A 17,556-nucleotide genomic window follows, 5' to 3' on the forward strand; every position below is an offset into this window, starting at 1 on the left:
AGTAAGTGCGTCTGTTGTGGCTGAGAGCGCTCACTGTTGAATGCACAGCACAGACACAGGACGAATTAGTCAACATTATCTACATGGCTGAAGCAACACAAAGGCTGGCTTTGCACGACGACGACAAAGCATCGAGAGCTTAGCACGGCAGTGCTAACGGTAGCATGACTCGCCCGGCAGCGCTACAAAAACACAAACAAAAAAAACTCACGATGCTATTAGATTTAACAAACTTTAACCTTGGACAAAGGCTGTCTCAGAGTCAAGCGTGCTTTAAAAAAAAATAAAAAGACCTTCTCCAAGTCCTGTGCTACGTGACAACAAGATAGCCAGGAAGGACAGAGCATAGCTACATACAAGTTATTATTTATAAATTACCAGGACTGACAACACGCCTAATCAAAAAATAAATAAGAGACTGTTGTGTCAGCGAGCCTGGAACAGTTTCTCTCTGAACCACATCCCAAACCCAGTAGGACAGCAGGACAGGGCCGGAGCTTGGATGCAGGCTTGTGTAAGACTGAGCACAAAGCCCCGTTACCTGAGGGAATCCTCTAAAGCCCTGAGCTAGGAGACTCCCTGACTAGGGCTAGGACAACAACATTTACTGTCATAGCCCTTTACAGTGTGGAATAAGTTCTGAAATACTTTGATCCCTGAAGGGAAATTCTTTGTTACAGTTGCATGTAGTATACAATATCAGAGTAGAAATATAAACAAAGAAATATAAGGAGTGTGGCTATGTACGGTATATACATAGTTAAAGGATTTTTTATGATACAGTATTTACATAATTAAGGATGTATGGGTATGTAATTATTTTGGTAGCTTAATATTGTATTGACCATAAATATGTATAAAGGCTTCAGGCCACCAGCCACGTTATTGTAGGCCCAGTTTAATAGCAGGGGGTCCCCTGCACTGGAGAACATGGCGGGGGTAAGCTTCTTTGGGGCCAGGCTGATGCTGATGGATTCTCAGATCCCCGTTTCATGGCCTCCCGGCGTGACTCCGTCCCAGGCAGAGAGGAGCGATCAGATGTCCCCTGTCTGACACATATCCCCTTTGTTTGAGGAAAACCTCCCACCACTCGCTTCATTATTCTTTTACTGCCCTGAAAGTCTCCCAGAGTTGGATTCCCTGCTGCCCACTGAGGCCTGTTGATGGAACAGAACCGGCCCGGCCTGACGCTGCAAAGATTTCTGTTTTGGAACTGGGTCGAGTTACTCTCAGACTCCGGCATCAGTGTGAAAGAGGTGAGGAGTGAGGCGCCTGCAGACACTGAGCAGCTCTGTGGCTCAGCCAGGTGACGGCACCTGTGAATAGACTCAGATGGGGGGGGGGGAATAGAGCATGCGCTCAACAGGGAATCCGCCACTCCTAGGTCCTCAAAGCTACTGCAAGAGGTCCGCCAAAACGATTGATTGATCTTTTTATTTTAATTATCAACTTCAAACAATGTAAGAATGTGTTGTCTTCATCCAGCTCCATTCAAATCATGTATATGTTACATGATATAGCAAATCATTTATGTTGCAATTATTCAATGTGTCTGTCCATTACCATGAGCGATATTTAAAAAAACTATGTGAAGTAATGTCGGATAATACACAATAACATTACTCCAACATATTAGCACAGATAACTCGGCCTATACGTAATGTTCTAAGCCAATGGGAACGGATCATCTATTTTTAGGACGGTTAAACTACAGTTACAGTGGGAAACCTAGACTTAGACCCTCAAACAGTTAGAAATAATGTCTAACAATAAACACTATTCTTACCTAGATCAATAAGTTATTTAGGGTTGGCATCGTTTAGATTTTAACATTTCTGATTCCAATTGTTCCTTTTGACTGCGGTTCTCTGAGGGACGGAGTGGAAACGGGTCCCATGCTTATTACACAGATAAGAGGAACACTTGATTTGGATTCAATGGTGGTTACTTTGGAGCGCCGCTTCCTGTGCTCCAAGGCTGCAACACAACGAGCTCCTGGAAGTACAGTGGTCGCTACGGAAACCAGCACTTACGTGTGTCAAAATTTGGAATCAATGATCAGATCTGAAACCACATTTTCCAAACAATTCCAATAAAAACAACCTTCCATTGGAATGATTATTTTTCAACAGGACTCCAAGTCGGAGCCGGTCCGAATGTGGATCACTTGTGTCTTTCCATCCCATGCGCGTTGTACAAGTTTATAGAAGCGCCCCCCCCAACAACCACTTCAGTCTGTAATTGAATGGAAACAGAGCGGCTCGTGGACACTTCCTGCCGTGCGGCCCGCATGTGTACACACATGTGGCAGGCAGCCTGTAAACATGTCTAAATGATAGGATGTCAGCCAGTTTTCCATGATGCTAAAGACACAGGAAGTTGATCTAAGCTTCCTTCCTGGCTTCAATAAGCAGAGAGAGAGGTGACCGCTGTTACATCAAACCGACCTCCAAACATCTTTGACTTGTTCCTTCGAACTCCATGCGCATGGGCGCTCTGCAGACAGGAACGCTATGGGACGTATACAGACAAGAGCTCATATTGTCCAAGTGTCCCCTGTCCAAGGTGAATCAGGCAGCACTCATTTCCTGTTGAGGACAGGCGAACTTAAACAAAGAGGCAAGAAGAGTTCAGAAAAAGAAAATACTGTTTTTAAGATATATTGAGGGTATGACTTGAAATGTTTGTTAGTGGCAATATCTAACTATGAGGAAGACATTCTATTAGAAAAAACCTGTTTCCTTTGAACAAAACAACATGTTCTAAACACAAGCAGGAGACTTTGGCTGAATAGTTTAAAAGTGGAAAGAAAATTGAGGACTGAAATCAGAAACTTTGTGATCAAAGAGTAAGAGAAGACAGCGTGACTGCTTTAATATTACCGTACAGATACGCATCTATTTGTCAGGAACACACACTTCTAACACACAATTTAATGTCCAAAGTTCACCATTTGCTCCAGAAAGTAGTTTGGACCCCGGTCAATCCCGTTGGCTTTGACAGCTTTTATTCCTATGCATGTCTTTTGTTTTTCCTCCAGTATCACAGGCCTGCCCATTCATAGCAGCTACGGCAGGTTTGTTATGCCACTCTACGGGGGGGGGGGGGTATCATGTGAGACAGTGATGTCAACATTCAGCCCTCACACTGGGACAGAGGCCCGAGTAGAAACGGTGCGTGTGCTTTGTGAAGTGCTGAGCTTAGCAGTGCGATGAGCGGACAGTCGATCTGCCGCGCGGTGCTGAGCACGGCAGGAAACAGGAAATGGGAATATGAAGGTCAGAAAGCCCAGGAGGGACTGTTGTTTGCATAGAAATAAATGGATTGTGTGGTTACTTGATATGGTTGTGTGCGTGTGTGCGTGTGTGTGTTTGGACTGTTGGAAGGGCAATCACATGCCCGAGCAGTGAAGGAAACATTACTAATGTGTAATTGTGAGACTTGCATATGAGTCAGTCTTTGCCATAGCTTTGTGGAAGACTTCCATGAATTTAGGGGGCGTTTAGAGGTCATTCAAAATGCAATTGCACATCACATTGGAGCATTATCATCACTATGTCTGTGTCTAAAATGTGGGAAAAGCTAGAGCAGAGAATAAATAAATGACACTTTAAAAGATGAGACAAAAGTTGCTAGAGGGGGTGAAATACAGTCATTCAATCTGAACATTTTTGATGTTCACATTGATTTTACATTAATTTGCCTTAGGTGAAGGTGTTGGACCTAGCCCTAATAAAAAGATAAGGAAACCCCAGACATGTAAATATTGAAATCAAATGAAAATCAAAAGATATTGCTGATTTCAATGTGTGAGCTTTCCAAAGAAGGACATGTCTAGTAAGATTTAAGGCGGACTGGCGGTTGGCCCACGGGGATGGACTCCCTGGCTGAACGGGACACCAGTCGCTTCAAGCTGCAGCCATGACATGTTCACTGACAGTCAGGCCAACACAAATGGGTTCACAGCATTTCTCAGCATGACACACACACAAAAAAAGCTGCATTCCACAAGTGAGCTAAGCCTCTTTCATCACAGAGAGCTGCAGCAGCATGTTCTCTGGCCTTTCTGAGCCACAGTGCCCTTGAGCAAGGCTCCTAACCCTCTCACGTTACATGAACACATACACATAGTTACATAGCACATAGACTAAATGACTGTTCTCAGATCTAGTGATTGCAATCTGTCCCCAGTGGACTTTTTCAACAATTTAAGTCAATTCAAGCTTTTTGAGTGATATTTATTGATTACCTGGTTAAGCTTTTCCAACGTTAGTCACAGATATGGTGATAACAGTCCAACAAACAAAACGAGGGCTGACCGATTTACGGAAATTATCTAATTGGAATTTAACATGAGATTATTTTTAAGCTCTTTGTCTTTTGTATTATTAATCAAATGACAAGCATTAAATCATCGTCTGGTATGAACACCACAAGATTAGACAAACCTGCGGCCTGTGTCTGATGAGGAAATTAGGTGATGCATTCATTTATGTGAACCTTTCATTTACTTCAATCCCAGTAGTATGATGAGCACTGACCAAGGCTGGTGGAAGTTACAAAGAAATTACACAAAGATTAGAGAAATATAGAAACAAATATGCGGCTTATGTGTGCTGGAGTTATTTCCTCGTTCTGTTTTAGAGTACGTTCATATGGAGTTAACGTTATGCTTCCAAACCTTCACTGAGTGATGCCGTCGGGTGGGGTTCTACTCACTTGACAAACTGGTGTTGGGTATTTTAGATGACACACAGGTTCGTGGTATAACCCCTTGAGGTAGCAACGTTAGCAAGACAGGTTTGACACAACACCTGCAGCTGCTCATCTTTTCACACAAGTGACACACGGTTTCTATTTGGGACTAAAGCTTCTGTCGTTCCTGAGACCAGGGTAGGACCCAGCTACGCCGTGGCGGTACCTAAAGCTTATGCTTTCCCTGCAGAGCGTAGACTGCGTTGCTCTCGCCAGCCACGTGACCAAGTTGCAGCCTTATTATCTGAAATGTGATTAATCGTTCCCTACAACTCAACAACAAACAGATGCAAAAATCCCCAAAGGGATCCAGCATGTACGGGGACAGTCTTCCACAAAGCTAGGGGAAAACACCACAGTTTGAGCTCAGGCTCAATCCCCATCTCCAAACTTCAGACAGAGAACTCAGCTGGAACCACATTTAAACTCTGGGGGCGTTAGGTAAACCAAGGATCACGCCTGGGTCTTTCATAATCCTTCCCATCAGTCATATGTGGGGTTCACCAGGTTAATAGCTGGGCTCTTGGAAAACAGCGACATCACAAAGTGGTCAAGAAACGCGAGCAGTCAGTCGATCAGTCTGTGTGGAACTGAGCGCAACAAGAAACAACAACTTGTAATGGTCACCCATACTAGCTTCATGTGCAGCTTTTTCTTTTATGTGATGGGGAACATGAATAATGTCTGTAATAAGTAATAAGCTGTGTTATCTGAGGACTGAGCTGGGACCACGGATTGTTTACAGACTGACATTTGTATACATTTTTTCTTTAAGTGGTTTGTTAGAGGCGGGGGTATAAAGGAGACGGGGTTGGGACGTAGAGCTCATCAGCTGATCGATCGAGGAGAAAGAGACTTTGGAGATCAACGGGAGAGGCGGTCACGATTGAGGAGGGCTCTGGTTTTGGCAGGCCTGCCAGATGGGATACACCGCGGGATAAATTGTTTATCTTGTCTCAGTGGATTACCAATTGGAAGTTACTCTGGACTACTGCGTAACCCTTCTACCAATCGGACTGTGGGTGGCAAGGTCGCGTAAGTTACCCGTTCAACACTTATTGACTGCGGCGTCTCGCCACGCTTCACCCGGCATTTTTGTTTGTTTTCAAAGGAGGAGGACTTTTGTTTATCCGGATTATTTAAATCACTTTAAGGAACTTTTGAACAGCGGGACATTGGGTCTTTTTTTCCTTGTGGAGGGGTTTAAATGTGCGGGATTGGTTATGGTTGTGGTGAAAATGTTTGTATGAAGGAGTACGTTGTCTTGTTTCAATACACTTTGTGAAACTCATTTCTATGTTTCCTTCGTCTGTGGACAGGAGAACTACTCTCACTCAACAGTATTTAAAGGGGTGGTGGTGGAGGACATAGTGGCGGTTTGATTAAGTAGCAGGGCTAGGTTGAACATAACCTTTTTTATTAATATCAAAGAGCCGCCCATTTCCTTAAGTTTTTGCGTTGTACTTTTCCTTTGCGGTTGTGTTTGGGAACCGTTACAAACTGTCAGGACATAAATACCAACCCATTTAGAGACAGAGAGCCCGGACATCTCCTCCACCATGGAGCATGCACGGTTGTCATAACCAATGCAGGGAGTTGCTCAGACCCAACCAATCAAAATGTTTCAGAGGACTTTTGAAGGTTGCACATTTTGTATGGATCTGTCCACTAATGCTCTACACCGGATCTGTGGGGCTGTGCCTACACTTCACCTTATTGGAAGGTTATAGGGGGAAAACAAACTCCCACTTTAATTACTGTTCCTGTACAAATGGTCTCGAGGGAGGGGGGGCTGTTCTATTTCTGACTTTAGGCTCCATGTGACGCACTTGGATGTAGGGATAAGAAGGAAGCCAGGTCCTCGGCACACACTCTCACCCACACAGAGGTTTACAAGCCTGTGTGTGTGTGTGTGTGTGTGTGTGTGTGTATATATATATATATATATATATATATATATATATATATATATATATATATACACACACACACACACACATACATAACAACAGCTGTAAGGCCATGATGCTGAGACAAAAGGAAACCCTCTCCTGTCAAAGGCCACAGCAGAAGCCCGGGGCGTCCTCTGCTTCCTGTCTGTGTAAAATCTGTTCAGCGAACAAAGAGAAGGGGGGGGGGGCGGGGGGCCGGACCCAAAAAGGGTGAGGGAGTGATTTGGTTATATAAAAATAAAAAAAAATGCCTTAAACAGCGGCTCCATTGTGCAAGCTCCCCAACACCTCCTGTAAAAAGACTCAGAGCAGCGTGTACCTCGTTTGGCTCATTTTCCTCGTTTCCTTTTTACGTCGGCATTTCACTAGGTAGGACATGTTGTTCAGCTGTAAGCCTCGGAGAACTACAACCAAATACTCCAAGGCCTTGCATCTATTACAGATTTTATTCAATGTTATTAGTTCATTTTATTGCCGTTGTAATGCAGTATGTTGGAGGGTAAAGTTCTTGATTGGCCTATTTGATACTTCTACGTCTTTTTGAAAATGGCCCACTCACTTTTACACTGGTTCGCCCAAAATACAATTTCTTCCTAAGTCACTGGTTAAAAGTAGAGGTGCATCTATAAAGTCAGGTTTAAAAAAAAAAAAAAAAGTGGGGCGCCTGGGTAGCCCACCTGGTAGGGCGCAGAGGCTTAGTCCTGGACGCAGCTGCCGCTGGGTTGCCTCCAACCTGCGGCCCTTCGCTGCCCGTCATGTCTAAGCCGTCCTATTATATCAAAGGCCGAAAAACACCAAACTAAATAATCTTTAAAAGAAAAGTTTCAAAGCAGCAGCTCAACAAACCAACGAGGGACTGCTGCTACATGCACTGTGGGTAACACCTGCAGGAAGGACGCCACGTTGTGTTTAATCCGACATCACTTAAGCTAGATGGCTTATTTATATACGACGCCAACATCTATTTTATCATCATATGTGTTGGTCAGTTTGGCTGCTGCAAGAAAATTGAAGTGAGATCAACAAAGAGAAATTTGAAATTTTAAGATAAAACAGATGGTGACAAAGTTTCCTTCTGGGGACACAATCCCTGACGCCCATACTGTTTCGGCTCAATACGAATACATGACTCATTGCACCCCTATTAGACACAGTGGAGCAGCAACACTGAGCAGCCATCAATATTTAAGCAAGGCCTTTATGCTTGGCCGCTCTGGCCTGAATAAATCTGCCCTGTCACCGTTTCCCTTGTGACTCGTCGATATGTACTACTGCTGCCTGATCGAGAGCCCGATAGACCAGGACCGCCGGGCGACATCTCCATCGCTACGTTCTGGTTTTTAAGCAGCTGAGTTTTGAGCCAAAAGTGATGTTTTTATCTCCAGTAGAAGAACTAATCTCTTTTTAAACTATCACGCCCAGACCTCATATGTCATCAACATCCTGGTATACTGGACATAAACAGGAGGCAGCGTGGAGATGTAGCCCACTGCTGGAAGTTTCCATGGTAACATTAGTAGCTTTGGTCTCAGAGAAAAAGACATTGTGACCGATAACACCCAATCAGGAGGAGAAACGTTGGCGTCAGTGTCGGCGTTGCCAAATGTCACTTTGGAGACTGAAACACAACCCGCAGATTCATAACCAACACGGGTCAGAAGGGTTCCTAATGTCTCGGGGTTAGGGGCTCAGACACACCAGAGCAGGGGGAATGAGAGCGGTGAACGCCAGAGCAGGGGGAATGAAACATAGCAGAAGATATTCCTTTTTAAAGCAAAAGGTAGAAATGTAAAGTAGCCTGAGACATTCCTGCCTGCTTACATGTTCAGCAGCCCTCAGAGAGAGGCAGAGGCACTCAGTCTCTTAACGCCCCTGATGGGACACTGAGGGACTCATTGATTGCTCTGAGCCCATGGCTAATAGTCAATTGGTACAGTGGAATTTCCATTCCACATTTCGATCTGGGCATGCAGACTTCAATGTTGGAGAGGAGAGACCACGGTCACCATGACCTTCAGACCCTTTCAAACGCCCAGATTCGGACCCCAAACAGTGCTGCCTCTATGAATGTGAGCCAACCCCAGCTGCTAATTAAACCCTGCTGTCTATCAGCTGATGGGGCACATTCAGTGTGTAATTCAGTGGTGATGAAACTGTACGACATACTTGCCATTAGGAGCCAATATATTCTGACCAGGGAACAACCTTGAGACAACATGAGACCAGCTTTTCATCACTTTCCACTCGGCGGCTGGATATGGGAACAGAGATTAAGGAGCAAGGAAGGGATATTGCTTTTCAACGTTTTTCATTTACTATAACTGACCGGAGACAGTGATCGGGGACAAAAGCACCCTGCTCACATTGAGGGACATACTGGACAACATCTTGTTATTCAGACCCCAGCCCCTACCCGCGTCCTAAAGACCTGACCTAACTCTACTCAACTCAGGCTGCCAAATTAGAAACCCTTGACCAGACCAAAGACCCCAAATGTACATTTCAAACAATTCCATTGGAATCATCATTTTTAGAAATTGGAACAGGTTCTCAATGTTCACTCCTAGACAGTAGATATGTGATAACAGATGACATAAAGTTAGGTTTGGGTGTTACATATGTCACGGCCTTACAGATCCTGCTGTGACATGTTTGCAGTCTGGAGTGGGGTCCTATAAAAGTTCTCGATCCTGACTTCCTATTGACTCATTAACCAACAGTGTTTGTTCTACCTTTTGCAAACTGCTTCCTGCACGCTTACACTGGAGATTACATAGTGCACATGAAGGTGCTTACTCAACACCAGCACACAACACACAGTGTGTCAATCTGCACCTATTCCTAGCAGGGTACAAACATGACAGATGAACATGCAACAGTTCCAGGCGTTACACAGAGAGAGTCCTCCCTGCATTGTGTAAATGCGTTGCCCATTTGACAACGGTGACAACTGGGGGCCTCTGGCCTCACCTCCCCCCCCCCCCGTGTGTACTGTACGTATAGGTCTGTCCATGTATTGTTTGCCTAGCTGTAAACCAAGTGCCCTCTGGGGACAAAAATGAAGTTGAAATTATTCCAACTGATGACTCATCCTCCGTCTATTAGCCGAACACACAAACCAGGGCTGGGCATGCTTTCAATTGTTTTAGAAATACTTGTGGTTATAAGATATCTGGCCTCCACTACCAAATCCTCACTCTCAGAAATAAAAATATATATATATCCACAAAACATATTTTTCATTGACCCAATCAAGGCAAAACTCTAAATTATTAAATGTCCAAAACACAAGCTGCGGTACAAGAGCTCAACTAAATAACATGTACAACGGCAACGTTTTTGATAGAAAATCAGGTCGAGTAAGCAAGATTAGGAGTCTGGCCAGACATTGTATATATTCAAAACTGCACTGACCCAGTCCTAGTCAAACATCTTAGCAGTTCAAAGATGCCTGTGATGGACCTAGGCTAGCTGTGGTGGTGCTAAAGCTAAACAAAACAACTTGGGAGGAGTGAAAAAGTGGAAAGATGAAATATTAAAATAAACGCCAACTGTTCTGATGATCAAATCGGTTGGAGTCATTCTCTTATGTAAAAAGTCTAATATTTATATAGAATATATATTTATAATATTCTAATATTTTCTATTTCCTTCTTTCCTCTGGGACAGGACACTGAATATCTGTAGTTGGGGACAAAACAAGACATTTAAGGACGTCACCCTGGGCTTTGACATTTCAGAGACCAAACAACTGATCCATTCATCCAGAAAAATAATCCAGATTAATAAACCTGAGAACAATACTGAAATGTCTTATCAGCTGATACGTAACGAATGTCAGAAGTGATTAAGGTCATTGAGAGACTGTGTATAGGCTACAGGTTGTACAATGTCAAATGGCCTGCTCCATTTCACTCTTTAATAACCAAATGTAAAGGTTTCTTAACAGATGTTTGGTAAGAGGAAAGAGTTTTTTACCCAAATATAAATCAGTAGCAGTGGAACGGGCCGGAGTTGATCCAGGTCTGTACGGATGCACACTAGGGATGGAACGATTACACGTTAACTTTAAAATATCCTTATCACTGGGAAAAACGGTGCTGCTAAAAGGCATCCAATACCGCGGTAGTACAGGAGGCCGTGATCGTCTTGGTCTCTAGAACCGTGACGTTACATCCCGAACTCATGATTCGGAATGCATGTAAACCGCGGATTCATCGCAAATGTTCAACCTCGATATTAGTGTGAAATTAATGTTTAACGTTGCCGTTCCTTAAAGTCTGGAGGCGTGAACGCAGCGTTTTGGCCAACATTGCAGTTTTGCGTCAGTGAGTTACGTTTAGGCACCAAGCCAGTAGTTAAGATTTGAAAAACCCATTTCCGGGGTGAAAGTCCTTTTTCAGTACTTTTTATGTGCTGATGTGAAAATTGATCCCATCCGTGACTCAAACCGTGATCTGATGAGAGTACCTGAAGTATGGTGATCCAGTGCCCCGCCCTAGTATCTGCCTCAAGCTCCAAAAAAATCAGTTGGGCTCTATCAAAACCTCTGAAACAAAGATCACATTTAAGTACTACACACACAGACTCAAGTAGCTCCATCTACACCGCCCCTCTGCATCATGCTGTTATCAGCTTTATTATCAGCTATGGTGGTCATTGGCTTGAACTGCATCAAAGAACTGTTTTTCTGATCCAGAAGAGAGACTTGGGTCCCCACAGCGTAGCGGTCTGACTGCATTTTATGAATGTCTTCCATTCATAGCTAGATGTTGACAGTGCAGAGCGCTCTCTCCCAGAGGGAGTAATTCATCACGGTTGTGATGTATTAGCCAGGCGGCCGCTGCCAACAGCCACTGTGAACTTTATCAAAATGTAACCTTGACGATTGCAAGCGACTTGGGCTCAGATAAACACACTGTAGGTGAAATTACTTTTTAGAATTACTTGCTAATAGGACATGATGGAAACTCTACGATGCCAAACTCCAACCAGTCTCAACCTGACAGATGTTGAGATATTTTGCAATGTTGACCGGCTATAAATATGTCCGGATGTCCCCTGTAATTATAGGGCTTAGGTGCAGCACCCAAGTTGTTAAGCCTGAATGGAATATTAACGTGAGCACCAAAGCTAACTTAATAACTTTTCTCAGATTTAATGATTGTACTTGGTCGCCAGTGGACTTCTTTAGAAATGTTGTCTCAAAGCTTTCAGTTGTTGTATTAATTATGGGCTCTGGCTTTCCAAACTTTTTTAAATTACATATGTTTTGGCATATTTTCATACATATCAATGTTTTGTGTAAAAAAAACTCTGGTAGTGGTTTGTTTAAGGCCCTTTGGTGGAAGAAGAGTCATAAGGAGACACTTATGCTATATGGCCCAGGTGTGTCAACACAAGATAACAGTTTTTAAAAGTTTGCGGCCACAGTCCGGGGAAGACATAACCACGTCTATAAAGTAAGGGTCTGGTCTGCAGATCCCTGAACTAAAGCCACCCAACACCTTCGAGACTAACCGGGAGCCTGAACAAGAGGATCACCTGACCAATTACAACCAGCTCAAACTGCTGTGTACCTTTCATAAGCTTATTGTTCATAAAGTAAACACAATGACAGCGAAGCATAAAAGCATCAGCTGTGCACATGTAACCAAGGACCAGGACCAGTCATTTGATAACCTCTGACCCTGAGCCATAGCTTCTGTCTGGACACTGGAATCTGGAAATGCAACAGAGAAGCAGAGCAGGGTGCAGGCTGACTGGGACTCAGTGACCTAGAGGGAAAAGCACAGGATGTTTCCACACACACACACACACACACACACACACACACACACACACACTTTGTGGGGACCTGTCACTGACATAATGCATTCCCTAGCCCCTTACCCTAACCTTAACCAATACAACTAAATGCCTAACCTTAACACTCACCTAATTCAAACCCTATTACAAGGTCTTAACCCTTAAACTGGACCCCACATATATACTGTAGGCCTGTTCCCTGTTTTTGGACCATGGCGCCATGCAATACCTGTTATTACCGAGACTTATCATCCGTTATAAAGACATTGACTTTGAGCGGTAAAGACACCGCGGCGTCATGCCTGTCTCACAACCATGGGGGGGGGGCTTACCTTGTCCAGCTCGTCGTGCAGCTCCGACAGGGTGGGTCTGATCAGTTTCTCCCCCAGCGGCGCTGATGTCTGCCGGTAAAAATCGATGTTGGGCACGGCATCGATGGTGTTGTGGCCAAAAGTCCTCAGGTAATAGGTGTTGGTGTGGGTGTCATAGTGATAGTGATGCTGGCCCCCTGTGGACGAATGCAAGCTGGTCTCGCTCATCACCGTGTCCCCGTTCTGCAGGCTCTCAGCCGGCGGCGCCTCCGGAGAGGCCGCGCTCCCCGCAGCGCTCGGATCCGCGAAATTCACCACCCGAAACCGGCCTTTGGCTTCCTCTCCGCCGACACCTGGATCCGCACCGGGAGCCTCTGGAGGAGCGACGGGGCTGGTCTTATCGCTGAATGGGACAGTCGTGGAGGCGTCGGAGCTGGGGGACTTCTCTTCATGGGCGCCCGCCGCCTCAGCCACAAGGTCCACCTGGAACCGGCTCTGGCTGGGCGTCGGACCGGGCGGCCTCAGCCCAGCATCCGAAGCTAGAAAATCCTGTTCCGGAGCAGATGTGGTGGAGGATGGCGCTGACATGGCACACACAAAACGTGAAAGCAGTGTGGGTAAGAAACACGGTGTGGCCCACAAACTAACGGGAGGAAGTGTGGAAGCCCGGCAGCCGCCCCCGTGACAAACGGACAACTGGCTTCCTAGTGTCGGGTAGAAGCCGCTGCTCCGCCGCAGCTTCGAGCCGAGCGGACGGCGACAACGTTAACGGTAGCAGTGGATGATAGCTCGCTAGCTGTCTCGGAACATGAGGCTACGCTCTACAAACTTTCGGATACTCTCCTCCTTCTTCTGCTTCTTCTTCTTCCTCCTCTTCTTCCGCGGCAGTAAATCCAAAATACCCCCGCTAACTTTCACTCGCTCGAGCGCCGGACTAAGCCCGTCCGCCTCCGGTCTTTGTGTGGTTCAGGGCGGGATGCTGTTGTCGACCTTGCTGCACCTTCTCCTAGACTCCCGGGGCTGCCCTCGCTGCTATTATACACACACTGCAGTTGGCATCACTGAAGGGTGGGCTCGCGAGATGTCATCGATCGCGTCTCTTTTTTTTTCAGTCGGAGGGAAATGTCGCGAGAAGATCGCGCATTTGGCTAAAAAGCAGGCGTGACGTCCTGCTCTCGTGGAGGGAAGAGATGGGGACTGCGCCAACTCCAACGCGCTGTCTGGAAGCTTCCCGGCTGTGGGGACTAAGAGTTAATAACATGGAGTTTTTACGTGGCTGGATCAACACTTCCCTTGTAGTAGTGCATTGTGTCACCATGAAGGCCTTTTAGGGCCAAACCGAGTTTAAGGATTGGTGAATCCACCACATGCCTGAGGCTAAGCCCCATATGAGCACACTAACAAATGGCTGAGAAAGTGCAGTGCACACATGGTCCTACAGCATTCCACGTAACCTAACCTCTGTAAACACTTCAGAGACCGCTGTTACCAGAACAATACTGTTAAATGCATTTAACTGTTTGCTCTTATGTTTTCTTAAAGAGCACCTCACTCTCTGCACACACACAAATACAAAAAACACACACACACAAGGCAAAACCACAAATCTGCTGCAAAATGAAACTGGCTAAAACAATGGTAGACCATCTCAAAATGGTATTTTCTGTTCAAACTAGCTACATCAGTCCTGGCGTGTTTGCATGTTCCGTGTTCCCTTTAACTAATCCTCTCTTTCCATCTGTGTGCATCCATGTCCCAGAAATGCTTGTTCCGAGCTCTGGGGGGTCATTCCCCGGAGTCCTTTTGTTCTTTCCCCCCAGCAGTTTTCCTTGGATCAGGGAGGCTCCAGAATCCTGGTTGCAGCTGTCTCCGTGGTCCTGCTACACGTCCCGCGATGCCCTGCTACATCCTCCTGTGGGCCAAGACAGACCAGCTCACCTGGCCCCTTTAGAGCTAAAGTTCTGATTGCTAAATGAACAACTGTGCAACATGTGCATGCACATGCAAGGAGACAGAGTGGATGTGGAGGACATTTAAATGGACCATGTGTGTTGCCTGTGAACACAAGAGATTCTATTTAAGAAGAGTGTGCCAGTTGTACAGAATTGTGTGTAGTGTTTCAAAAAAGGTGTGGTTTAAAACTTACATCTGAGTGTAAAGCGGGAAGTGGAGAGGTTATCAAAGTCCCTTTATCGGACCCTTTTCAGATTAGACTCATAATCACAGAAAACCAACATACATAAAACAAGACAAACTAAACAATATTTGAAACTAAATGCTATCAGTACAAACTTTGTGTTTATTCCAAAAGCTGACCACACACTCTCCATCCCCCCCCCCCCCCCCCCCCCCCCCCCCCCCCCCCCCCCCCCCCCCCCCCCCCCCCCCCCCCCCCCCCCCCCCCCCCCCCCCCCCCCCCCCCCCCCCCCCACAGAGCATAACACTCCCCTTACAGCCCACCAACGACTGAAAACCAGCAAACTGGCCATCATCTGGTAGTAGGAGGGCTCCAACCTCAACCGGGCCTTGGCCAGTCCTTCCAGCACCGGCACCGGCTCCACTACCCGCTCCCGGATCCTGTTCCTTCCTTCGGGAGCTCGAGCTGATAGCCGTTGACCTACTGGTCCCACTGACCTCATACTAATATAATAACGCCATGTGAGACATCTTGCTCCACAAATGAAACCACTGTAATCAGGTCTGGCTGTTTTGGTGGTAAATCCATTTAGACAAGGGATAGCTGTGGCCCAAAATGAAGGAAACGATTATGTAAGAAAGAATGTTAATATAATTTACAGCTTTTGTACAAACATAGTTGAACATATTATAATTATTATGTTTCAGCATACATCCATTAGTAAAGCTAGAGGGGGATGACTATAGGCTGAGACTGGAAAAGCTTTTCAGAGCCAAGAACCAACTTTAATCTCTTCTCTTTTATTCCAAACTCAGAAAGTAGACTACAGTAGTGATTTTGACAAAATGAAGCACATTTCTAGCAGAACAACTGTTAAAGACATTATCAGTGTCATCAGTGGTCTTTGCAACAGTGTCTGTTGCTCTTAAGGAGGTTTCGCAGCTGGTCGCGCCCAGTGAATATTTGTGGGGTCAACATATTAGTTATGGTGTCATATAACAGTGGGTGTGTGTGTTATTAATTATGTCTAAATCAGAATGAATAAAATGTGTTCCCACACACATATACAGCACATCTGACCAGTAATGACAAGTTGTGAAATACAGAATAAAGCACATGTTTTTCTGAGCTAATGGGAATGCGGTTGTGTCAGATGTACAGTACGTCTTTAGTTAAGTATACCACTGTGTGATTGTATTTTTTTTAATATGCTTATATTGTAAAACCTCGTTCTCAGACTGAAACTGGGGCTTGTATATTCCCAGATGCACATTTGTAATTTGATTACACAAGCAGGAATGAAATGTATGAAGAAATATGCTTGACCGGTCAAATTCAAGATAAATTAGAGTAGGAAAAGAGGGAGTCAATAAGTGTATGAAGTAACATAGTTACAGTAACAAGTAATACAAACTTTAAGTCAAGTGAGATTAGATTCAAAATATTGTTTGAAATGGATTGAACAAGTTCTATTGTAGTGCAGTGTCAACATAAATACAGTACATGAATAATATAAAATGTTACTGTTAAATTATTGCACCAAGTAATTATTGCACATACTTGTCCAAGAATATTGAGACGTGCTCTTATAAAAAATATAAAATAAAACAAAACAAATGATAAACTAAAATGATTGAGTTCTTAAAACTAGATTTTCCAACGCAGCCACTCTCTCCAAGACAGGCCACAACAAAGTAAAGTGTTCTCACCACAGTTGACAGTGAGCCGCACCCGGGGGCTTGTGGTGGCTCCTGGGGGTTCCTGGGGGTTCCTGGGGGTCTGGAACACAGGGCAGTGGTTCCTGATCCAGCCCTGTCATTACTGGACACATGGAGATGACATTTACACTGATCTCATCATTTTACATTTCATCGTAAAAACTTAATCATGTAGAGAAACACGATCAGTCAGCATCCTTTAAAAGCTCTGTTGTTTCTGCTTACAGACTCATTTTATTACTCTAAGTGTGTGACAACATTATGGGATGGATCCCTAGGATGGATCCTCCTGACTCCATGTAAATAATCACTACTTTTAGTGTGTACAGAGCAGCATATCTCCACCGGACTCCATGTAAATAATCACTACTTTTAGTGTGTATAGAGCTGCATATGTCCACCAGACTCCATGTAAATAATCACTACTTTTAGCGTGTATAAAGCAGCATATCTCCACCAGACTCCATGTAAATAATCAGTACTTTAGTGTGTATAGAGCAGCATATGTCCACCAGACTCCATGTAAATAATCACTACTTTTAGTGTGTATAGAGCAACATATGTCCACCAGACTCCATGTAAATAATCACTACTTTTAGCGTGTATAGAGCAACGTATCTCCACCAGACTCCATGTAAATAATCACTACTTGTAGCTTGTATAGAGCAACATATCTCCACCAGACTCCATGTAAATAATTACTACTTTTAGCGTGTATAGAGCAACATATCTCCACCAGACTCCACGTAAATAATCACTACTTTTAGTGTGTATAGAGCAGCATATCTCCACCAGAATCCATGTAAATAATCACTACTTTTAGCATGTATTGAGCAGCATATCTCCACCAGACTCCATGTAAATAATCACTACTT

The 17,556-nt window shown here is 44.7% G+C and overlaps 2 protein-coding genes across 3 annotated transcripts in view; both read right to left on the reverse strand.

Moving 5' to 3' along the window:
- Positions 1-13,878, reverse strand: part of slc12a2 (solute carrier family 12 member 2) — a 52,908-nt gene extending 39,030 nt beyond the window's left edge. The window contains exon 1 of one of the 2 annotated variants that reach the window (XM_034896593.1): positions 12,848-13,414. In XM_034896593.1, coding sequence (XP_034752484.1) covers positions 12,848-13,414 — 567 coding nt within the window. Of the gene's footprint in view, positions 1-12,847 lie in introns of both variants that reach the window. The other variant, XM_034896594.1, reaches the window with a different exon arrangement.
- The window catches only part of slc27a6 (solute carrier family 27 member 6), a 47,857-nt gene continuing 35,615 nt past the window's right edge, over positions 5,315-17,556 (reverse strand). Inside the window, exon 11 of the mRNA XM_034896598.1 lies at positions 5,315-5,349. The gene's annotated coding sequence lies outside the window, so the exon portion shown is untranslated. The remainder of the gene's footprint in view (positions 5,350-17,556) is intronic.

The sequence above is a fragment of the Etheostoma cragini genome, chromosome 16, assembly GCF_013103735.1.
Source record: "Etheostoma cragini isolate CJK2018 chromosome 16, CSU_Ecrag_1.0, whole genome shotgun sequence".
Taxonomy (NCBI): Eukaryota; Metazoa; Chordata; class Actinopteri; order Perciformes; family Percidae; genus Etheostoma; species Etheostoma cragini.